The sequence below is a fragment of the Metopolophium dirhodum genome, chromosome 1, assembly GCF_019925205.1.
Source record: "Metopolophium dirhodum isolate CAU chromosome 1, ASM1992520v1, whole genome shotgun sequence".
NCBI lineage: Eukaryota > Metazoa > Arthropoda > Insecta > Hemiptera > Aphididae > Metopolophium > Metopolophium dirhodum.
In genome coordinates this window covers 138,143,733-138,169,259 of record NC_083560.1, presented here as the reverse complement: position 1 = coordinate 138,169,259, position 25,527 = coordinate 138,143,733, and the positions used below count along the sequence as shown (strand labels likewise).

The 25,527-nt window shown below is 28.0% G+C and overlaps 3 protein-coding genes and 1 long non-coding RNA gene across 4 annotated transcripts; 3 read left to right on the top strand and 1 right to left on the bottom strand.

The window, feature by feature from the left end:
- Positions 1-3,874: 3,874 nt before the first annotated feature.
- Positions 3,875-5,600, top strand: LOC132932685 (zinc finger protein 862-like). Its single transcript, XM_060999054.1, has 2 exons — positions 3,875-5,407; positions 5,472-5,600. The coding sequence occupies exons 1-2, from the start codon at positions 3,875-3,877 to the stop codon at positions 5,598-5,600; spliced, it is 1,662 nt and encodes a 553-aa protein (XP_060855037.1).
- A 1,281-nt stretch (positions 5,601-6,881) lies between these two features.
- On the top strand, positions 6,882-9,080 carry LOC132932684 (zinc finger MYM-type protein 1-like). Its single transcript, XM_060999053.1, has 3 exons — positions 6,882-7,728; positions 7,801-8,154; positions 8,917-9,080. The coding sequence occupies exons 1-3, from the start codon at positions 6,882-6,884 to the stop codon at positions 9,078-9,080; spliced, it is 1,365 nt and encodes a 454-aa protein (XP_060855036.1).
- A 1,138-nt stretch (positions 9,081-10,218) lies between these two features.
- Positions 10,219-11,922, top strand: LOC132932683 (zinc finger MYM-type protein 1-like). The gene has a single exon (XM_060999052.1). It carries the CDS (start codon positions 10,219-10,221, stop codon positions 11,920-11,922), a length of 1,704 nt encoding a protein of 567 aa, XP_060855035.1.
- Positions 11,923-17,736: 5,814 nt separating this feature from the next.
- LOC132933972 (uncharacterized) lies at positions 17,737-18,892 on the bottom strand. The gene is made up of 3 exons (XR_009662966.1): positions 18,791-18,892; positions 18,659-18,716; positions 17,737-17,889 (listed from the first exon to the last, which is right to left on the bottom strand). It is a non-coding gene; the product is annotated as an uncharacterized LOC132933972 (long non-coding RNA).
- Between the last annotated feature and the right edge of the window lie 6,635 nt (positions 18,893-25,527).

Sequence of the window (25,527 nt, the reverse complement as noted above, 5' to 3'; positions counted from 1 at the left end):
ATTTTATATTATCATTCAATATCCATAATAAATATAATATGAGCATTCGTCATTGGTTGTTATTGATGTATTATAAATATTATGTATAAATGTATAGTATCATATGACGTTATATAAAACTATTTTACTATTTTGTCAACGAGCGTCTGTTCACTCTGTTCACTATCATATTACTGTGTTGTATTGTATAAAAAAAAAAAAATTGTATTGCCTTAAGTGTAGAATAAATTAAGTAAGTTTAAGCATTATAGACACCATGTGGCGGTATTGTAACTAGGTGTACCCGTAGTGTAAGAAATTTATTTAGTAGTAATTAAGGTCGCAGGGACTGCTCCAGTTTAACGCTGGGGGTATGTTGTATATGCATGCACGCGTATGTATGTATGTATGTATGTATGTATGTATGTATGTATGTATGTATGTATGTATGTATGTACTATGTATATATATGTATGTATGTAATACATATATAGGGATAAATGTGTTGACTCGGGGTAAGACGAGTGTGTGACCGATTCGGTTCTCACGATGGTCTACGTGACCGAAAGGGCTGGGTCAGCACATTCTTATAGGCCTGGACGGACCGTTGCGGCGGGCCTCGCCCGGCGGACGGCAGTCGTGTAAGGTCGAAAGAGTGAGTAACACCCGCGTTACTGGTCAGAGCATCTTTTACAGTTTATTACAGAGCCTCATATAGTTTTAATCAGAACCTCTCTCAGTGTCAGTATTTATATAGATTCATTACATTAATTATATATACATTAATTCTTTTGTGTTTAATGGAAATATTTAGTATTAATATCAACTTATAAAAGCATTATATACATTATTACAACAAGTGTCTAATTTAATAAATTGGTAATCTTAGTATACGTAATCTACGTGTTACTTATTTAACACCAATACCTACGGTTTAACGTCATTCGACGGTGGATCACACTTCAGGACAGTGGTTAAAAGATGGAGTTTCAATTCCTCAAGAAGTGGTTTGCGATTACTCCAAAGCATTGTTGGGTAGTATTATCAGGGCTTTTAGCAATGGACTTTCGTTACATGATTATGTAAACAACTGTTTAGCTGCATCCAGTGGCGTGGTGAAAGGGGTTTAATGACGCCTAGGCGTCATGGTGGAAATTTGTTGGGTGGGTGGGTGGGTGTATGGATGGGTATGTAGTTGGATCCAACTTGGATACCAAACATTATGAAATAATATAACACAAACATTATATTAATATACCAGTAACCGTTGGAAACATTTCCACCTGCGCGACTACGCATAACAAGTCAACTACACTGTCTACACACAATAACACACTCATTGTTATATTAAGAATTAAATAGCTAAATAGGTAGGTAATTGCTTTCTGCTGGTAGCAATAATATGAATATTATTTTGTTATACATAAATACATAATAATATAATATTATAAACTAATGTTTTTAGAACATATTATTATTTATTACATTATATTATATCGTTGATTATAATTTATAAATAATATTTGATAATATCGGCGGCGGTTTACAACGATTATAAAAATAGTTTTATTCTACTAATTCCTAATCGACCCGTAGATACCCGTCTGTGCATTCTGTTTACAGTTTATAAATAATGACAGTTATTATTTATTTTGTGGTTATTTATCTAGATATAGTCGATATAGATTATGGCCAACATTCAACAATATATTGTTTTTTTTTTTCATTTACTATTTTATTAGTGGTGTCGAGCTGTTGATGCTTATTGCCTGGTCAATCGTCAACTTCGCTTTGCAGTGAATTATACAATCGTAAAAACGTACAGTTATGATTATTAGTTTATTACTAATTTTTAGTTAATACTGGTTGTTGCATTTAACTAGTTATTATTTTATTTTTGCTATACTGTAAATTGTGTTGTGAAAAAAAAAATGAATACAATATGTGAGTTTTGTGATCGAAAGCGTGTCGATCAAAATGATACTAATTGGAACAGACACACAGAAGCCTGTAAAAAAAAGAACAAAGGCATAAAACAAAAACAAAAATTGGATAAATTTTTTACAAAAAAAACCAAAATTTTAAACAGTAATTATAATGATTGAAATAAATAACATTAAATCGATTTTTTTTTTAATTATTTAAACTATAGCTATTCAACAAAATATTAATGAACTAATTGTTTATACTTGAATACTTGATAGTAACGAGGGAAGTAATTTCTTGTGTACAACTCTGAAATACCTGGTAATTTTATTTAATTTTTATTGATGTTGAAACTATTGAAACCTATGATTGTTAACGGAGGTCAAAGACATAGTTTCTCAATTATTATATTCATATTTTTTAATTATTAAACAAATTTAAATGTCTATGTAACTGAATTATACCAGACAATATATAATTTAAATGACAATAATAATAAATTACCACATTAGGTAGGTACTTTGTTTTAAATTAACTCATACTTTTAGAGTCACCATCTGAAATGGATGTACAAGAGTCAAGTACAAATAGTAATAAATTTATGCCAGAGATTATAGGTTGGTAGTTGGTACCTAAAGGCTATATTATATATATATTTTATTTTTTGTATTTTTATTAAACGATTTAATTAATAATGTATGTATTAATTATTTTAGTTCCAATATCTGAGGATGATTTTGTAGCTGAGTCAATTGCTGATGAATCTGTAGTAGCTTTGTCGACAACACTAATGGCTGAACATCCAGAAACAAGTAATTTATGTTCTTTACTAATAACTAAAACCATATAATGATCAGGATTGGTAGTTTTATATTAAATGGGGCCAATACAATTAGAATTTCACTCTTTTATATTTTACAACACTATACAGGGTGATCTGTTTAAGTGATTACACTCAATATTTTGAAAGTATTCACTATTTTAAAATTTTAGATTCATGCTTTTCTAAAAGTGTATATTTTAAATTTTTTCACCCTTATATGTATATTTTATTTTTCGTTAATACCCTGCCAAGTTATAGCTTCTCAAAGTGTTAGACCTTTTGGATAAAGTATTATGATTATATTAAGATATAATGTCTTATTTCTCAAATAATATCTACGTAGGTAGTACAATCTTATGTCCATACTGTGATTAAATTTTTAAATTATATTTATTCAGTTAAAATACATTTTCAGGTGATATTGAGTGAAATTTAGCAATTAAAATTTTTCCAAACGATCCAGTCTATATACCAGAAAATGTACCATACTCTCAGCTATTGTTATTTACCCAGTTGGGTCCTTGTCAACCATTACCTTCTGAGTTAATTGATAAAAAATATCCAATAACTACCAACACAAAAACAGGAAAGGTAAGGTCTTTTCATAATGTTTACAACTACAAACAATTAAAGGATCAACCCCCATGTAAAAGATCATGGTTATCATACTCTCCTGCTTTGAACAAAGTGTTCTGTGTGACTTGTAAATTGTTTGGTTTACCCAAAGCAAAAAGATTGTTAATTGCTTCCCAGGGTATAAATGAATGGTCTAATATTAAAAGAAATATTGAACAACATGAGTTGCTACCAGAACATTTACAGTCTGAAATGAGTAAAGCTCTTTATACCAATAACCATAGAATCGATTTAAAAATGGTACATGGAACTAATAAACAAGTAGCTGAAAATCGTGAAATTGTAAAGGTAGTCATTGATGCATTATTGTATACGGCTCGACAAAACATTGCTCTTCGAGGCCATAATGAGCACAAATTATCTAACAATAGAGGAAATTTCCTTGAACTAATTAATTTAATGGGAAAGTATCATCCAGCTCTCAATTTGCACCTTCAAAAAATAAATATTGTTTCAAAGAATCCGATATCATTTTTATCAAATGTAAGTCAAAACAACTTGTTAGATATTATGAAAGAGTATGTCCGTTCAATAATATTAGAAGAAGTCAAGCAATCACAAATGTTTTGTATAATTATAGACACTACTACTGATTTGTCGAGTTTAGAACAAGTAGTATTTGTGTTAAGGTATGTCTATATGGGAAAAATCAAAGAAAGATTAATTGCTTTGGAAACTGCCGAAGATAGTTCGGGTAAAGGGATTTTTGATGTATTTCAAAAAATAATGCAACAGTATGACATTAATTGGAAAGAATATTTATATGCACAATCGTATGATGGTGCTGCTTCAATTCAGGGACAATATAAAGGATTAAAAACATTAATTCAAAAGGAAAATGATAAAGCCATATGCGTGTGGTGTTTCGCCCACAGACTTAATTTAGTAATCGTAGACACTGTTGATTCTAGTACCAACACAAAAAAATTCTTTGGTGATCTTCAAGCATTAGTTAATTTTATGAGAGCTAGAAAAAGAACTGCGGAATTTGTAAAATCTCAAAAGCTTCTTCAGCCACTTAAGCGTGTTAGATCAATGAAAAATTTTTCAGACACAAGGTGGACATCACATGGCCGTGTCATTGAAGTTGTATATTCTAAATTTGATGCTTTACTAAATTCACTTCAAAAACTATCAAACTCTGAAGATAGAGTCACTTCTGCTGGAGCTAACAACTTTTTAAAAATAATAACCTCATTCAATTTTATTTTATCCATGATTTTTGTGAAAAACATATTTAGTATTACTACACCTCTTTCGAATTATCTCCAATCAAAATCCTTAGAATTTATAGAAGCTATTAATTTAATGAAAACTTGCATAAAACAATTAACTCATAAGAGGAATGATACTGAATATGAACAATTACTAAGTGAAACAAAACAATTTGCCGAAAATAATTGTCTTCCTTCTACAAGTTTTAAAGAAAATAGAAGAAGAAATAAAAAAAGGATGCCCGGTGAAAACACTGGGGATGAAGTATTATCTTCTCCAGAAAATAAGTATAAATGTGAAACTTATTTTCAAGTGTTGGATCAAATCATAAATTCTATTCATACAAGATTTAATGAATCCCATGAAATAATGAAAGATTTAGCTTTGTTATCTCCAGAAAGAATAGCATTATATAACAACCAAAATCAAACACTACCATATGATGCTTTTAATAGATTAGGTATGTGGATACAAAATCTTAATGTAGAACAATTAAAAAACGAATATAAAACATTTGCTAAAAGTTTCAATGAGTTAATTTCTATTATTAACTTACCATCTCAACTTCATACAGAAATGAAAAATATAACAAAACAAAGAGAAGGTGATCAAAACTCTGATTGTGAATTAAATAATAGTAGCAGTAGCAGTAGTAGTGGGAAAAGCAGTAAAATAACTGATAAATTAGAAAAAATACAATTCCACACCATGCTTCATGTATTATCAACTCTGGATTTATCTGTTGCTTTTCCTAATTTATATTTGGCATTTAAAGCTTATGGAACAATTCCAGTATCTTCAGCATCAGCAGAGAGAACATTTTCAAAAGTAATTAATTAACATACTTAAATTATATAATATTAACCATTAATTCTTTTATATGATTCTTAAGGCGAAACTTATCAAAACTAGACTGAGGACTACGGTTACTGAAGGAAGGCTTGAGAGCTTATTAATGCTTAGTGTTGAAAAAGATGTTCAAATTGACTACGAAGAAATAATTAATCGATTTGGTCAATAATCTACATTATTACAACGGGCACTTTTGTTTGTTTAATTTTAAATTTAAATTTAAACAATTTATTTTAGTAAAACCAATTAGTTAAGCCTCTCACATAAATGTGCTACTAGGTGGGTGGGTATAGGAACTAAAATATATGTTTTGCATCTTGGTTTATAAATGTTCACCACGCCACTGATTGTGTACTTGTGTTTTTGTCAAATATTAATGATGGAAGCTCCTAATAAAAAAATTAGACTATCTGGTGGAGCAAGGCGATTAATCAAAGAAAAAGAAAAAGCAGTTAAAGGCAATCAAAGTATTCTGTCATTCCTAAAATCAAACATCAGCCAAGAACCATCTTTGGAATATAATCGCAGTGAAGAGGAAGATAATCCACCCACTTTACCAACTCCTGGTGAGTATTTTAATTTCAAAAATAGAATTACTTATTTATTGATACAAATTTAAAATAAAAGTACATAAAAATATTAGATGCCTACAGCCTACTTACTAAAAAAATATAAATATATATTTTCAGATTTTGTTTCTATCTATGTGATTTTCTGTTTATAAATAATAAATATCAATCTAATAATTGTAAATACTTAGCCTAAAGTGTCATTAAATGTTTGTCCTGAAATTTGCATAAGCAAATCTAAGTTTTCACATCAAAATAAATAAATAATATATTCTATATTTCTATATTTTATTTATTAAATTATTAATCTTATTTAGACTATTTTCTTAATAGTTATTACTTATTACGAATGTACTTATTAGATATGGGCTGATGGGCAATACTTTTATTCTAATTCCGAAGTATCAGAATCAAGATTTATTATAAAATGTATATCCAAAGAATAAATATTTATTAATAATAATTAAAATTCTCCTGTTTGATTTTTTTTTTTTTTAATATTAAATACCTGATTCATATTAAATAATAATTAAATTATAAAAGAAAGATTTATCAATTATTAAAAAGAAAAATTATCTTATAGGTAGGTAATAAGATAAACTAAGAATTTTAAAATGCAGTATAATATGCAGTATTATATTTATAAATGCATTAGGTATTTAAATTTATATTTACTATTTCAAAAAAATGAATTGAAATACAAAAGTTTTGTGTGTCGTTATAAAATTGTTAGTTTCACTTTTCTCTAATTATTATATAGTTATATTTAATAAAGTAAGTCTTGATTATACAATCTATATTTTATAGATATTATAACAGGACATGACATTCTACCTCCAGCTTCTTTCTTAAAAGAGGAATTATTAATACAAACATCTTACATGCCAGACGATTCAAAACATAAACAAGCAGATTTGATACCTTTCAATGATAATATACCACAAATGGACAATTGTTCTTCTTCTCAAACCAACAAACAAATTGAACTTGCTCAAAATGTTTCATACTCTACATTAATTGATAGATGCCATGATTATCCATCAGATCCATATTTATTTATTGATACTGTGTTAACACCTCAAATAATCAGAACTCTTGTGGAAATAGGGCCTTGTCAACCTGGTTTTAATAGTAATAATTATGTTTTTGAAGAAAATGAGTGTGGCAAAAAATTTTCTCCCAACTGGTATAACAAAAATGTTAAATCAGGAATGAGCTGTAAAAGAAATTGGTTAGTATTTTCCCCAAAAGCTAACAAAATGTTTTGTTTTCCTTGCTTTTTGTTTCGATCTGTATCTCAGCATAGTTATCGATGGTCTAATCCTAATAAAGGTGTTTCTAATTTCCGCAAAGGAAATGAAAAAATTATTAAACATGAAAAATCCAAGGACCACAGAGATGCAGAAAATGAATATTTAATTTTAAAAAGCAGAATTTCAAAAGACATTACAATCCAACAAAATTTAATGAAAGTTCAAAAGTCTCAAATAGAATTTAATCGAAGTGTGTTAAAACGATTAATTGATCTATCTTTATTCCTTTCAACAAATGGTCTTCCATTTCGAGGACACAGAGAGGACATTAATCAGGATACACAAAGTAAAGGACTTTTTATTGAAATAGTTAAACTTGTGTCAAAATATGATGCTGTTCTAGCTAAACATTTGGCCGAGTCAAACCGAAATGAGACATACTTGAGTCCGAAAATTCAAAATGATATACTTAAATGTATGGCAGATGAAACATTACATAAAATATTAAATGAAGTAAAACAAGCAAAATATTTTACAATTATTGTAGATTCGACAATAGATATTGGAAGAATTAATCAATTTTCTTTTAGCTTGAGGTTTGTAGATCAACAAGGAGATATCAAAGAGCATTTTCTGTGTTTTGAAGAACTACATAATGCAACTGCAAATGATTACTTCGTCATTATAAAAAAGTTAATGGAAGAATATAAACTAGATATTTCTTTATGCCGTGGTCAAGCCTATGATGGTGCCAATACCATGTCTGGACGATTTTCTGGCCTGCAATCTAAAATAAAAGATGTATCACCATTAGCACTATATATTCATTGTTTTGCACATAATTTAAATTTGGTGCTTATAGATTCCATTAGATCATCTATAAATGCAGTTTCATTTTTCGGTATCCTTGAGGCATTGTATACATTTATAACTAATAGTTTACAAGACTAAAAATATTTGAAGAAGAACAAAAGAAAATTTATGGCCTAGTACTAACACTAAAACAACTTTCAGAAACAAGATGGGCAAGTCACAAACGTGCGGTAGACTCAGTATACATAAACTTGCCGGCAATTGTTACCTCATTAAAGCAAATCTCAAATGGAGAACTTCTCAATATAAAACTAAAAACCATTTCAGAAGCACAAGGATTACTTTTTCAAATAATGAATTTTAAATTCAGTTTTTTATTAGTTTTGTGGAAGAATATACTTGGAAAAGTTAATATTTTATCAAATTATTTACAAAATTCTAAAATTGATTTAATAACTGCACATGATATGGTTTCAACATGTTTTCTGGATATTTCATCTTTAAGAAATGAAGAACATTTTTTAAAAATAAAATGTAATGCTACTGAATTGTGTGGACAGTTTGGAGGCAACGATAACTTTGAGCAAGGACGTATAAGAACTAAGAAGAAAATACATGGTGAAAATAATTTAGAAAATATTATTGAGTCTGCTGATGAAAATTTTAAATGCAATACATATTTTGTTATTTTAGATTCATTTACAAATACATTAAAACATCGTTTTGAAGATTTCTCTAACATAGTTAAAAAATTTAAAGTACTTAATCCCAAAAAAAATGTCAAAAGAAAACATAGATGAAAATATTATTTCTATTCAAAATTTATCAACATTTTATAATGTTGACGTAGATGAAGTAGATATAGAAGCGGAATACCGTTCATTTTGTTTGGTTTACCATCAAGTATATGATGAAGTTGAACCATTAAAACTTAATGAAGTATTGAAGTTCATGATATCCCGAGACATGGTTTCTTCTTATCCAAATTTATTTACTTTGTATAAAATATTTTAAACTCTTCCAGTCAGCAGTGCAACTGCTGAAAGAAGTTTTAGCTGGCTTAAACTTCTCAAGACATACCTTCGCTCAACTATGACAGAAGACCGGCAATCAAATTTGGCAATATTAAGCATAGAAAGCAACATAGCAGTGGCGTAGCGTGTGCGTATGCTGTGTATGCACAGCATACACTTCACAAATTGAAAAAATATTTTTTTTTTATAGTAATAATTTAATATGTTTATAAAAAAATGTTTGATTGTATTAATTTAATATTTTATAATATTATTATATTTTGTATATTTTCTTCTAAGTTCATTAGGATTAATCCGCAACACTACGGCCGCCTCGCGCTTTTGTCCGTTATATTTATATCTAATAGCTATAATATAGTACATGACGTTCATTACGTACGCAGTATGCACGTTGGCGATTGCATACGGGTACAGACATTTGGTGACAGCTATTTATATTTCTTATCGATAATATTAATAAACAAACATAGAATTCTGGCGGTCGTGTTTTCGTCACTCGTGTATGCAGGATCAGTATTGCATACGCTATCGCATAGAACTGTTTGTCGTATATTTTGCCGGCTATAAGTGCGTATTATTAATCGTATATTATAAGACAGTGTGACATATCGTTTTAAATTAAAACTATTTAAACTCAATAAACAATAATGAATATAAATAATACAATATGTGAGTGTGCAATTGAAAAATTATTTTTAAAACCTTTCAGTTCACTCAATTTTGATGAAAAAAAAAGTATAATTGAGTTAGGAAGACCCACACAAAAATTACCCGATTTAACGACAAAATCAAAAAAATATGTTCGAACATTTAAATATGAGTATTACAGTACATATAAGTGGTTATCGGGTTGTAAAAAAACAAATAAGCTATATTGTTGGCCTTGTGTTATTTTTTCTCGCGAAGAAAATGTTTGGACCAAATATGGTTTCAACGATCTTAATAATTTTCATCATTTAAAAAGTCGTCACGAAGCCGCTAAAAATCACATACAATGCTTAATAGATTTAACTAAATTTGGTAAAATAAGAATAGATACTTGTTTGAGTGAAGCTTTTAGAAAAAATATCGAAAAACATAATATTACAGTTAAAAATAATAGATACATATTAAGCAGTATGATAGATTCAACGTGTTTTTTAGCTCAGCAGGAATTGGCATTTAGAGGCCACGACGAGTCAGATTCATCTGTTAATAAAGGTAATTATGTTGAACTTATTTACTTAATGGCCCAGCGTGATGAGTTGTTAAAAACACATCTTGCAACGTCCACTATATTTACTGGTTTATCTGGGGACATTCAAAATGACTTGATTCAATCAATTTCAAATGTTCTTCTTAAACAAATTGAAAATGAAATACGCGATACTCCGTTTGTTGCAATAATTATGGACGAGACAACTGATATTGTTTCAAAGTCACAGTTATCAACAGTGTTGCGTTATATTAATACCATAGATGGATACGAAGTTGTCGAAAGATTTTTGGGATTTACTGATGTTAGTGAAGATCGATCAGCGAAAGCATTATCAGAGCATGTATTTAGTTTTATTTCAAAGTATGCATGTGAAGAAAAATTAATAGCCCAAACGTATGATGGGGCAGCTGTTATGTCCGGGCAACATAATGGTTTACAATCGCTAGTGCGTTCGAAGTATGAAAATGCTATTTTTGTACATTGCTATGCACATAAATTAAATCTTGTCATAAAACAGTCAGTTGAATATATTAAAGATTGTAAAATATTTTTTTCAACCCTTTCTGGTTTATCGTCTTTTTTTTCAAAATCTACCAAACGAGTACATGCACTTGATAATGTAGTTAAAAAACGTTTTCCATCAGTAGCTTCAACAAGATGGAATTACAATAGTCGTCTTATTGAAATGATGGTTGAACATAAACTAGATGTTATAAATCTAATGGAATCAATCATAGAGAATGCCCAAAATTGGGATTCGGAAACATTGTCTTCTGCTAAAAGGTATGTGGAAATTCTTCAAAGTTTTGATTTCAATTTTTTTCTTAAATTATTTTCAATCATTTTACCACAAGCAACGATTATTTTTGAAATTTTACAAAAAAAAATTTTTGATATTTCTTATTGCTCAAAAAAGATTGACGATTTCATTGTTTATTTAAATACTGTCAGGTCAAGTTTTGATGATATTTGGTCACAGTTAGAAATTATAAACAATGAAATACAGCCTCAAATTCACCGTTCAAAAAGGCAAAGATTTAATCAAGTTTCTGGAGATCCAAAAACTAATTACAGACGACTATTTTTTGAAATAATTGACGTTATAATTAATAAGACAAAAGAACGGTTTTCAAATCTTAATCAATTACAATTTTTCGCATTATTAGACTTTAAAAAATTTAGTCTATATGCTAATGATTTTTCTATAAACTTATTCAATTCGTTGAAACAATTGTACGGTAAATATTTTGATTTACCCAAATTGAGAAGTGAACTTTCGGTTGTCTACTCGACCGAAGAATTTCAAAAACCTAATGTTCACGATCTTTTAATTTATTTAAAAACCACAAATTTAGACGAAAACTTACCACAAGCAACAAAATTGATTTCATTGATACTAACTATTCCAGCTACTAGTGCATCAGCAGAGCGTTCATTCTCGGCCCTTAAAAGGATTAAGAATTCATCAAGAAATTCCCAAGAACAAAATCGTCTTTCATCATTATCAATGCTGTCAATAGAAAAAAAATTATTGGTAGGGTTGAAAAAAAAATCTACGTTTCATGATGAAGTAATCAAAGCTTTCCTTACTAAAAATAGAAGAATTGATTTAATATATAAGTAATTTTGTAGTTAATAAGTTTATTATTTTTAAAAAGTGATTTATTTTTTGTTTATTAAATATAATATTGTGTTATGTACTAAGGTAATATATATTAAAAATTACGTAAAACTTTGTATGTTTCAAGTAATATTTTAAGATAAGTGTAGGGGGTGTGGGGGGCTATGCCCCCCACGAATTTATCAACTTACAAATTCAATGCATACACTAAGCTGAAACGCACGCTACGCCACTGCAACATAGCTCAAACAATAAATTTTAATAAAGTAATAAGTACATTTGCATCAATGAAAAAACGTAGAAAATTATTGTAATATTATACTTATTTTTTATATGTAATAATAAAAACATAATTTTGTATATGAATTATTTTTGTATTGGATTTTAACTACATTTTACTGTGAAAATGAAAGCAGTAATGCAGTTATTGGACATAAAGATAAAATAAATATACTGCAACTATAAGTATACAAATATAATAATAAATATGTATAATCTCTTCTCAAAATCTAAAGTAGGTACTCAAAATTATTTAAATATTCCATGTAAGTTTGTTAAATGAATTTCAATTTTAATGTAACAAATAAAAAAAAACATTAAACTTGAATTAATTAAGAGTATCAAAGTTTGTAAGTAAGTTTTAAATTGTATTAAAAAAATAGTTATGACTTATGCTTTATCTCTTCAGTTATAATAAATGTAATCTAAATAAGGTAAATCGCGAGCGTAGCGAGCGATTTTGTAATGTTACAGTTGATTGAACCTTCTACACAGTGGCCTCTCGTAAGTTAGGCAGACCCACAGTACTAAAATTCTGGGTTCGCCACTGTTTGCGAGGTTGTAATTTCAAATTGTTTTCCCTAAGCTTCATAAAAATAATCTGTAATTTCTTAATCATAGAACTAAGTGACTCAGCACTTATTACAATATCATCCAAATATGCGTACATATTTAGGTCTTCACAGCCTGTCAGTAATGCATGCATTAATTCCGAAAAAACCGCTGGCGCTGTTTTTAAACCGAAAGGCATTTTCAGCCATTCTCAATGACCCGTAGAGGTCGAGAATGCTGTTTTATGTGTGTCCCCGGGATGTATCGCAATTTGATGATAACCATCGGCAAAATCTAACGTGGAAAAGTACTTCGCATGGCCTAATTTATCTAGAATATCAGTAATTAAAGGAAGTGGCCAAGAGTTTCCCTCCGTAATTAAATTTAGGTTTCTGAAATCTACGCATAAACGATATTTCTTTTCACCGTCTATCCCTACTTTTTTTGGAACTAAAATCAACGGATGATTCCATGGTGAATTGCTTTTTACTATTACTTGTTGTTGTTCTAAAATTGCGACCTGTCTATTTATCTCTTTTTTTTGTTGTTCAGCCAATCTATATTGACGTGTATTAATAGGTGGGTGATTAAGTGGTGTCTTAATTTTGTGTGTAACGAGATCCGTACCAATAATCTTATCTCCTTCTACAAAAAACACGTCCGAAAATTCATAACATAAATCCGATAAAGCCTTAAGTTCTTCTTCGTTAAGATGATCAGTTACTAACTGTTCCGCAATTATTTTAACTATGTCTGAAAATTTAATTAATTCTGACCTACTATTACTATCAGCTTCAAAGTACATGATTACTTTATCATCACTATTTTCACCTATTAAAGCGGGCTCAATAACCTCCGTATCTGTATATAAATCCCAATTAATTTCGTTCATTTTAAACTCCTGCAAATTAACATAGTTTTCTGAAATATTAATAACATTCTGTATCAATTTATATTTATAAACATATTTGTTTTTCCCATTAAAGCATTTGATTCAATTTTAATCTGATTATTATTTAATGAAATTACTTCCTTATTTGCTCCGTGTTTTAACATAAGTATTGACCTATTTTTAATATCGCCTATCGTTTTTATTGTCGCTGAGGACGATGAACCAAATATTTTTCGCTTTTTGTTCGTTATTGTACTTAAGTTTACGGCAATCCTTAACTATGTGACCCGGTTTTTTACAATAATTACATAAAATTGGTGAATATGAAGTACTACTACTACCGTATTCTTTTTTTACTATCGACTCGTTTTTCGTGCTGTAGTTCGTATTACTCTTAGGTTTTTTACATTCCCTACTTAAATGACCGTAGGTTTTGAAAAAGTAGAAGTGTTAGGTTTGTCAAATTTTAGCTTTAAATTTTCTAACGCCTGTTCTTCTTCTAACGCTGCCTTAATCATTTCTTCAAGACTACCTAATTTTATTGCCCTCAATACTGTTCTAATTTGAAAATATAGTCCGTCTACAAAAATGTTTTGCGCTTGCGTTGTCAATACCTTAGAAATAGTTTTACTTTCCGTAGTAGATTTATCCTTCGTCATTTCGTTAATTAATCTATATAGAGCTAATTCTACTCTACCTGCATAGTCTTGGACTTTTTCGAATTTAGCCTGTGTAATTGAATTAAGTTGTTTTGATAAATACGTCTCCGAAAAGTTGTTCCCAAAATTCGCTCTAAGGACTGTTATCAAATCTTTATAATTTGCTATTGTTTTATGCTGAGTAATACATAACGCTTTGCCGCATAAATTGCATAGTAACGCTTCTAACACGTCATTAACAATTGCATCCTCAATATGTTTAAAAACGAACTCACATTTTTTTTCGAAAAGATTTAAATCCTGGGATGGTAATCCTGCAAATTCTGGCAACATCCTAATCGCGCTATCAAAACTTAATTTGCTCATTTTAATAAGTTCTATTTGTTCCGTTAATACTCCTAAGTGTGCTAGGTAATTATTTCTTTGTTCACCTGCTTCGACCCTACTAGCTAAATTGAAAAACCACTCTAACTCTGTATCTATTTCTGACATAAATAAAATATTATATTACCATAAAAATTGCATGTTAAATTCTTTGACTCGATTGATGATTGAATTGGTGTAGATGTTGATTGCAGTTTAATTTTATTGTTGATTGAAGTTGACTTGACTGTTGATTGCAGTTGACTTTTATTGTTGATTGAAGTTGACTTGATTTTCTGAATGCAGTTGAATTGTTGATTGAAGTTGAATTCGGATTTAGAAAGACGTTGTATTGTACTAATTAAATTTGTAGCTTAAAACATTCGACACACCGCTGCCACCAAAATGTTGTAACGTGTCCGCTTCAGCACTCGAAATAGAATTAGAAATATAATAAAGATACACCAATGTTCGTATTATTCAAAGTATTTTTATTAAAACATAACAAACGTCTGTACTGGATTTAGAAGTACATACTCTCGTCGTCTCTGGTATTCGACTCCCCGAGTTTGTCTATCACCTTCCTATTTATGCTACGCGGAATCACCTTGTTATGATGACGTCCGTACGATCTTAAGGTGTGCTCTATTTCTAGTCATCACCTTTGATCTGCGCACACGCTTTCCTATAATATGGACTTTTAGCAAAGTCAACGGATGTCCGTACATACATAATCATACATATTATTTATATACTAATAATGAGGATTATTACACTACTACTACTACAATTACCACGACGATATTATACATTTTATTCAGTTATAATAAAAACATTGTATTTACTATTCTAATTTGACTACTATTATTTTTAAAATCATCTACATAGTGAATCCCTGAAGGGGCAGCATGTAACACTGGCGCAGTCGGTAGGATATTCATTCAAAGGAGGCCACCGTCAAAGGTCACGCTACAGTAAACAAGGAGGAATTGATTACTCTTCCAAGGCGACAACTCTGAAGAGCACACACAAAACAAATAAGTCACGTTGCAGCACCATCAAATTCATCAGCATGTCATCAGCATCAAGGAACACGGATTTATTGTGAGTGAATAACTATTTTAAATTTGTTACATACACCAACATTTTTTAAGAAATATTGCATTTGAATGTTGAATTCAACATTATACAGGGTGTCCCACTGAGATCTGACAAATGAAATAACTTTTGTTCTAATTAATATTTTTAAAAAATTTCTTTTAAATATAATTCATAGACTATTGCAATACATTTTTAGTATACATTTTTTATTTTTTAATACTGAAAATAAAAAACTTAAAAACTGATAAAAAAAATTTCCAAAATATCCAAAATAGCCAATTTGTAAATCTGATTTTCAGAAAAATTTGTATCGTAAAAACATTTATTTAAGTCATGTGGCTGATTTTTTACCATTTTTTTAAATATCAATTTTCTTGTTAAGTAATATACGATCTAGTTTATGTTAGAAACATTATAATTTCAAAAAATATAAATCATTTTAAAATTATTTTATATGAACATTTTGAAATAGGTGCATGTTAAAATCTAACTATTTTTTTTATTGTATTTATTATAATAATAAGTTGTGTACTGGTGTATAAACTATATAATTCATGTGCTTATTACCAGAAATGTATAATACTATTTTTACAATTAATTTTAGTGTTTATACTTTTCATTTTAAATAATCCGTTGGCAGAATACAGTTATTTCAAAACGCAGTAATAGAAAAATAGAAGACGCTTTTAGCGTTTACTGTTCACACTTGCCTGCGGTATTGCGTAATCGCGGTGGCAGGCGAGTTATTACCCGTCCATAACCTGTTAACACAAAAAAAAATCGTCCCCACCCATAACCTACACAGTTATACAATATTATTCTATGACACAATAAATATAATGATAATAACAGAATATGTCCAATTTATAAAGACGTTGATTGTTTATTACGGACCACGGACTAAGAATAGAATAAATGGTAAATTATCTTGGGCCGTGTTCTTGATCATTAATATAAGATATTATAATCACAGATTTCTAAAGTTAGTGATTATAATTTATAGGAGCGTCTAAACACAGAACTGAACCGTGGCCTATCTGCGCATGCGCGAATACCATATCAAGATTTGAAATCTCTTATCATTTTATCAATTATTATATCATGCATTCATGTAATCATGTATAATATGAATATGTTTACAAAAAAACTAGAAACTGAAAAGTAAATCATACATTTTCATTTACATTTAATATTCATTAATAATCATTATGTATTTTTAGTTTAATTACATAAATAATGAATCTCTCAATACAGAATTGTTATTAACACATTAGTAAAATGTTTAAAGTAAAGCACATAATAAAATATTTCATTATTTTATGTAAGACTTACTGTGTATTTTTTAACCTTTCATTTCCTTTCTAGATATCTATAAAAATAATTAGCCACCATTAATATAGAAATTGTGGAAATTGATATTGTAAAATAATATTAGCTTGTTTTTAATTCTCATAACATCCTAAACATTGTTACTAAACATGTTATTGCATGCAATATTTTTATTGGATCTTGTATTTATCTTATATGTACAGTAATAAAATTTTCCTAATAAAAGTTGTAAAAATAGCTCTTAATAATTACATGAAAGATACAATCACAATGGTAGGCAACTTTGACAAAGTGTACAAAAAACGAGTTTCCACCTTAGAATTTCCACTAATTTTAACTTTATTTTCAAAATGTCAATTATTTGTGATATATGCAAAGTAGAATTTGCAACTAAGTCTTCATTGACAAGACATATTTTAAATAAACACAATGTTACTAATGAAGCTAAAAAAAAAATTTTGTCTAAATGTATCACTTGTAATGACAAAACTTTTTCAAAAAAAAAATTGCTTATTGATCATTTAAATACAGAACATGGAATGAGTATTCAAGAAGAAATAATAAACTTTTCTAGTGTATAAGGTACTACTATGACATAATAACATTTTTATTTTATTTTTTTTTATTAAATATACACTTCTTATAAACTAAAAAAATCATACATTAAATTATAGATTTTCAAAATTGGTTAATAAATTTTGAACTAAAAAATAATTGTCAATATTCACACCAAACCGGAAAAAGAATATGCAATGATGGTCGTAGAACTTACTATGAATGTAGTCGATCTGGCACCTATAAAGAAAAAGATGATTCTAAAAGACTAATAAAATCACAAGGAACTAAAAAAATCAACTCAAATTGTACGAGTCATATTATATTATTTGAGCCCGTAAACCAAAGCAATTGTAATATAAAATTTTATAAAGAACATTAAGGACATGAAAATGAACTGCAACACATTGGTTTACCAGTAATAAAAAAGCACGAGGTCGCTGCAAAATTATCACAAGGTGTGACAATTGGTAGAATATTGGATGATTTTAGGGATAACATTGGAAACAATTTGAAAAGAGAAGATCTAATTACTCGAGCTGATCTTCATAACATCAAGCAAAAATATAATATACATATTCAGGATGGTCAATTGCATAAAGATGACTCTACAAGTGTGGATATTTGGGTTGAACAAATGAAAGAGCATGGAGATAACAATCCAGTTCAATACTATAAAAAACAAGGTAAATTGTCCAACAAAATTATTTTATTTTAAATGTAGATTGGTAGGTACACAAAATATAATAGGTAAGTATAACATTATTTTAATATGTAATTTAATTTTTATTTAAAATATATAAATATAAATATAAATATATAATCATATAAATATAATTGTGTGAATTTCAGGAGTTATCGATATTACTGGAAAATTAGAAATAAATGATTTTTGTTTAATCATAATGGACCCAGCACAAAGACACTTGCTACAAAAATTTGGACATGGAAAAGTAGTTTGTCTTGATGGGACCCACGGACTTAATGGATATGATTTTGAGTTAGTTACCTTAATGGTAATCGATGACTTTGGTTCAGGGTTTCCGTGTTGTTTCATGTATACTAATCTGAAGGATACAAAAATATATACTATTATGTTCACAGTAATTTATGATGTCACAGGTATAATAAAACCACAAACATTCATGACTGATATAGTTGAAACTTTTTATTCAGCATGGGAAACTGTAATGGGCCCAGTCCCACATCGCATTTTTTGTTCATGGCATGTTGATAAAGCCTGGAGACAAAATTTAAATAAAATTATTGGACCTCAGTGTAAGGAAAAACAATCAACAATTTACAAATCATTAAAAATGCTTCAAACAATAACCAGTGAAACTGATTTTAAAAAAATTTTAAACAAATTTGTTATTGAAACGATGAATGATCCTGAAACTAAAGACTTTGGATTATATTTTGAACGAATGTATGCAAATAGAGCAACATTATGGGCATATTGTTACAGAAAAGGACTGGGAATAAAATGCAATATGCATCTGGAATCAATGCATAAAACTATAAAGTATCATTATCTAAATGGATGTAAGATTGGAAGATTAGATAAAAGTATAATGGCAATAAGACGATTCACACGTGATAAAAAAGTAGAAAGAATGATCAAATTAACAAAGGGTAAATCAACAACAAGAATACAGGAGATTAAAAAAAGGCATTTAACTAGTATTTCGCTTAATTTAAATATTACTAAGAACGATGCAAATAGCTGGAATGTAGATAGTGAACATACACCAAATCAATCATATGTAGTTAAAAAAAATAATGAAGAAATATGTTGTGTAATAGTTTGTAGTACGTGTAAAATATGCATTCATACATTTGAATGCACTTGCTTAGATTACTCGATAAAATCAATTATTTGTAAACACATTCATACTATCGCACTGAGTCATGAAAATGCCACGAATAAAATGATCAGTTCAGAATTAAATAATATAAATAAACATGTAAAAGATGGTACAAACAATACAAAAGAAATAGAAATACATATGAAGACTTTAAATAACAAAATTGAAAATGAAAATGAAAATTTGTATGAAATATTTTAAAAAAAAACTATGAGCACATTTGTTTAAACCATCGGAACTTGAAAGCAATGAACTACGAGACACCTTTTTAAATAAAAAATTTAAAATATTGCAGGAGAAAGATGTAGAACATTCATATTTTAAAAAACAATAATTAAAATTATTTTATACTTTCCAGACATTACTTTTATACATTTTATTTGATGAAGTCTAAAGACTTTTTTCATTATTTACTATTTAACTATTTATATTAACTTTATTATATAATATTATATTATACGTACCATGAAAATGTATGATTTACTTTTCAGTTTCTAGTTTTTTTGTAAACGTATTCATATTATACATGATTACATGAATGCATGATATAATAATTGATAAAATGATAAGAGATTTTAAATCTTGATATGGTACTCGCGCATGCGCAGATAGGCCACGGTTCAGTTCTGTGTTTAGACGCTCCTTAATTTATAACCTTAAAATAATTGTGATAAATGATAAGATACCATGTGGTTGTTGGTTGATAATCTGATAATGCTTGTGTTAGTTCTTCATGATTTTTATATGACTGTTAAAACACTTAAAACAAAAAGTTAAACTAAATTTAAATACGCATCTAATTATTTCATTATTTCAATCAAGTTGATATTTTAAAGTCATTGTAATTAGTGCCTTTGAATTTTTGTTAACTGGTTTAGTTTACTATACATATCTTTGTGTCTAGCTTATTTTAATATAATAAATGAAAACAATAATTCACCATTCAGATAATTTTATGAACAATATGTAGATGTGAATATTGTAGATATGAATATTGATTTATTAATAAATAAATTACTATAATAAAGCTTACAAGTTTAATTAATTGGTTATTTTTAATACAATGTGTCATTACAATGACTGAGTATTTATTGTCCGTCACTGACTGTCAAAAAAGTCTACAGTACGCATCACGAAAACGTGCGGATGACCGCCGCGCGCCCAGTGGCAATTTCTCGTTGGTGGTGGCCAAACTGTTTCGCGCCAAATATAAAATTTAAAACTCGTATTTTTATATTAATAAATTATGTGTATGTATTTAATGATATTAAAGTCAACAAAAGACAGGGACATTTTTAAAGGTGCAGGTTAGTTGTTTTTTTCAAAACGTATAGTACCCGTCGCACCAGTGGCGCGCACCTGTGATGGATCAAATATTGAGGCCCACTGGTTTACTGAAAAACCGACACACGGCGCGCTGCGGTCATCCGCACGTTTTCGTGATGCGTACTGTATGTATAAAAAGTAAGTATTAATAATTTGATTATTTTTTTACATACTATTTAAATTGTATTTTATCTTGTATGTAGTTCCATAAAATATGATCCAATTACTACAAGTAACATAATGTTTGATGTGCCGCAACGTACATTGTCAAAAAAAAAAAATTAAATAGAAAGTCTTACCTCAAAATGTAAATATAACTGAATAAGATCTTTACATTCTAATATTAATAGATATTATTAATTACTATTTTATCATTTTATTTTATCTTATAGGTAAAAGTAGCTTTCGAAATGAATTCTGTGATTCAAAATGTATACCTACAACATTGATGATCACACAATCAATATCTTGTCTGTTTAAGTATTAACATTCAAATAGTATGTAGGCTATATACACTACTATACTGTCTCTATAATCCTCTACAGTTTAATGTGTTGGAAAATCATCAATTTATGTACCAATGGATAAATTATGTATTTATATTTAAGTTAATAGCATGATTAAATAAATTAAATTATTAAAAAAAAAATGTTATAGGTGTTATAATAAATTAGAATCTTAGGAATACTGGGAAAACTCAAAAACTTTATAAAGTGCTAAGCAAAGAAAGGTTATTCTGAATTCACAAAATATGAGACTTATGGTCGTAAACTTCTAGGTTATAGAGACCTTTTATTTGGTTCTAAAATATGATTATTTTTCAATAATTTAAATAAAAAATTTAATTTATTTCTCCGTCACTAATGAGGTGAATTATAAACAGATAATTAATTTTTTTTTTTTGGAGTAATGACTGAATTTGTTTAGTTACTAAGAGTTTTCGATTATACACAAATACTCTGCTTATGCAATCCGTTAGGTATAAATTCTAAAAGTTTTTAGTTAATTAAGTGAATTTAGTCAGTATTTCAGAAATAAAATTATTTTACTACATTTGTATCTTAACAGCAATCATTGGAGTGCACAGCTGTATACCGTTGACATAGGTTTCCTTCAATAATTAATAAACTATACTGCAATACTAATAAGCATAAGGTATACATATAGTTTAAAAATAGTTATGATCATGAATATAAGTTGTTTAATGTTCATGAACTGTTTATTTATAATAATTATTAATGTTATATTACAATTAAAGTTAAATAAAAAAAGTTGATTTTTAAATTAAATGTCTGAGCATGCCTAAAACAGTTACATTAATATTTGATGCTTTTTTTTAATATAATATGTATATTTTAATATTTTTCTACTGTTTAAAACAATTAAATCAAACAAAAATAATTTCAACCTACAATCTTCTTGATTTGTATATTACAAATTTGATAATTATTACAATAATTTAATTATTAAATAAAAGTTAACCATCACAGATATTGATTTGTGCAAGTTTGTTAATGTTGCTGTTAAGATACTTAAAGATAAAGAAATTGATATTTAATAATTATTATAATAGGGTTTTTTTATTTAAATTAAAACAAATTATATGTATAACAAACATATATTGTTACGGCCAGCCTTTAGGTTGCTGGTAATGATTTTTTTCATTTTTGAACAGACAAGTTTTTCTATAAATGAAATCTTTGATTCAAGTGGCTGTAAATTATCTATTTTTACATAATTACTCATATTAGATGAGGGGGAATTATGTAAAATTTATTGCTCCTGAATGTAAATAATTTTAATTTAGTGAAATGTGTTGGATATTTTGTTTATTTGTGTATTTTATTATTTACTAAATTTATTTTTACCAATTTCTTTTCTTTGTAATCTATTGCAGTTTTATCATTCACCTCAATAGTGGCCACTTTTTGTTTGAGTAATTCCTATAAAAATAACACTTAGCATATTTTTTTTAAATAATTTTTTTACTTGTACTCACAATGTCTTTCTCTAAACCGTCATTTTTTGTTTTGAGTACAGACTATAAAAATATTGTAATTTATAATATTACTGCTAAAAGAGTGTATTTATACAATTATAATGTTACACCTATAATTAGGGTTAGGATGTTTATGCACTAAAAAACAGTTAAATATGCATAAAAAAATAAAGAAATGTGAAAAAAATGCAATATAAATATATATGTAGAGATAAATTAAATTATTAATAAAAAATCAACAAATTGTGTCAGTAAAAAAAAATTAAAAAAAAAATTTGCAAAATCATAAACATCCTAACCTTGTTTTATAAACATACATTTTTTTTCTTTATAAGCCTTTTCTTGAACTTTTAATGTTACCTAATAATATGTTATTGATAATAAATTGTATATCATGTAATTATTTTTTTATTATTTATTCTGCTATAGTTATTTACAATTTCTTCAGCAAGTGACTTATTTTCTGTTTTTCTGTTTTTGCGTATCACATCTTCAGCATAATAATTACTTTCAACATTTTTATTTTTTAAATGTTTGTCTAACGTATGGTATTGCTGTAAATTTGTGTATATACATAAGTGTCTCATTATTATTTTCAGAAAAAAAATAAAATTTCAAAAAAAATAGATATTAATTTCATTATTCACATACCTGACGTAGAGTATCCATTTCATTAATGGCATCTTTAAGTGCAGACTTGAAAATGATGTTTAAATTGAAATTCCTTTTTTTTTAAAAACTGTAATGTATTTATTAGTTGGGTTTTCTATTGAGGCTCTAACAGCCTATGTCTATCTGACTTAAAGATTTTTCTCAAATTTTAACTATAATATAATATAATATATTATATTATATTATAATTAATTTAACGATACTTGCTATTTATATAAATGCAGCGTATTCTGATATGTTGGCTATTTTTTATGAATGTGGTAAAAATACCCTAAATGCTTCTCGTAAATATTTACAAAAATATCCAAAACAAAGACAACCTTCACGAGCTATATTTACCAATGTAGCAAATACATTGCAACAAACAGGTAGAATAATAATATTTTAATAATTAACAATAATATAAATGTTTCATAAATTATATTAGTACCTACATACAATCTATTATAAATATTAAATAAAGCGCAGCTTGACATTTTGAAAATACATTAAAATAATTTAACTATTTTTTTCAAAAATAAATATTATGTTATTATTGTTATTGTTATTATTGCTACTATGTAAACAATTTTATAATAAATAATTAACTATTAAAATTAAATTATTTCATTATAAAATGTAAAGAATAATTAATGCTGTTGATTTTGAATCTGGATTATTGATCCGCTATCACTGTTTATTATTTAAAAATGATAATTGATATCACGGTTGTGGTGATTACGACGCGTTATCACCACTTACGCTAGCGCGTCCGTTTTCTCTTTGTGCCTAACTTTGAATTATATATCTTTTTTTTTGTATTGTCTTTGGCCGCGCTACGACGCGCCGCCGCAACTCTGTCTCCCGCCTCGCACGCCGACTTTTTCGCTGTTACGGGCTCGAATTCGTTTTCACTCGCCTCGCTTGTCACTACTTTTTACGCTCTCGACTCGACTCGAGCTGCCTAACATCTCGGCTCTCCGATTCCGACGACTCGACGTAACGCGCGCTAAGTCCGTACCTCCAACCTTTAATATTGTTATTGTTTTATTTTTGTAAAAATAAACTAATTAATTACACACCGTGCATCTTGACTTGTTTTGTTTTCCAACAAAAAAACCTCCTGTAACGAGTAACGTAGTGTTTTACCGGTGCCCCGTACCACGTTACGACCACGGCGCAGCCGCACCACGGTAACACCACACGGTCTTAGATAGATACTTTGATCCAATTGATAAAACATAATAATTGATAATGATAATAAAATTTTATATTCAATATAATCTTTATCAATAATATGGGTTATTTTTATAATATAGCTGTTATGACATGTTTTTCCAGTAATTCAGAAAACGAGTACCACAGAATTGATTTCTATCCAATTAGTACCATTGACAATAAACTATTGTGCACACAATTTATGGCCTACTTCAGATAAAAGAACAATATTTTAACTACTGGTTTTTAATAAATACAACTACCGCGATTAAGCTACGCAATACCGTAGCGTCTCATATTATTTGAAATAACCGTATTCTGCCAACGGATTATTTAAAATGAAAAGTATAAACGCTAAAATTAATTGTAAAAATAGTATTATACATTTCTGGTAATAAGCACATGAATTATTTAATCAATAATTGCGGGTATCATTGTATTAATATAGTTTATACACCAGTACACAACTTATTATTATAATAAATACAATAAAAAAAATAGTTAGATTTTAACATGCACCTATTTCAAAATGTTCATATAAAATAATTTCAAAATGATTTATATTTTTTGAAATTATAATGTTTCTAACATAAACTAGATTGTATATTACTTAACAAGAATATTGATATTTAAAAAAATGGTAAAAAATCAGCCACTTGACTTAAATAAATGTTTTTACGATATAAATTTTTCTGAAAATCAGATTTACAAATTGGCTATTTTGGATATTTTGGAAATTTTTTTTATCAGTTTTTAAGTTTTTTATTTTCAGTATTAAAAAATAAAAAATGTATACTAAAAATGTATTGCAATAGT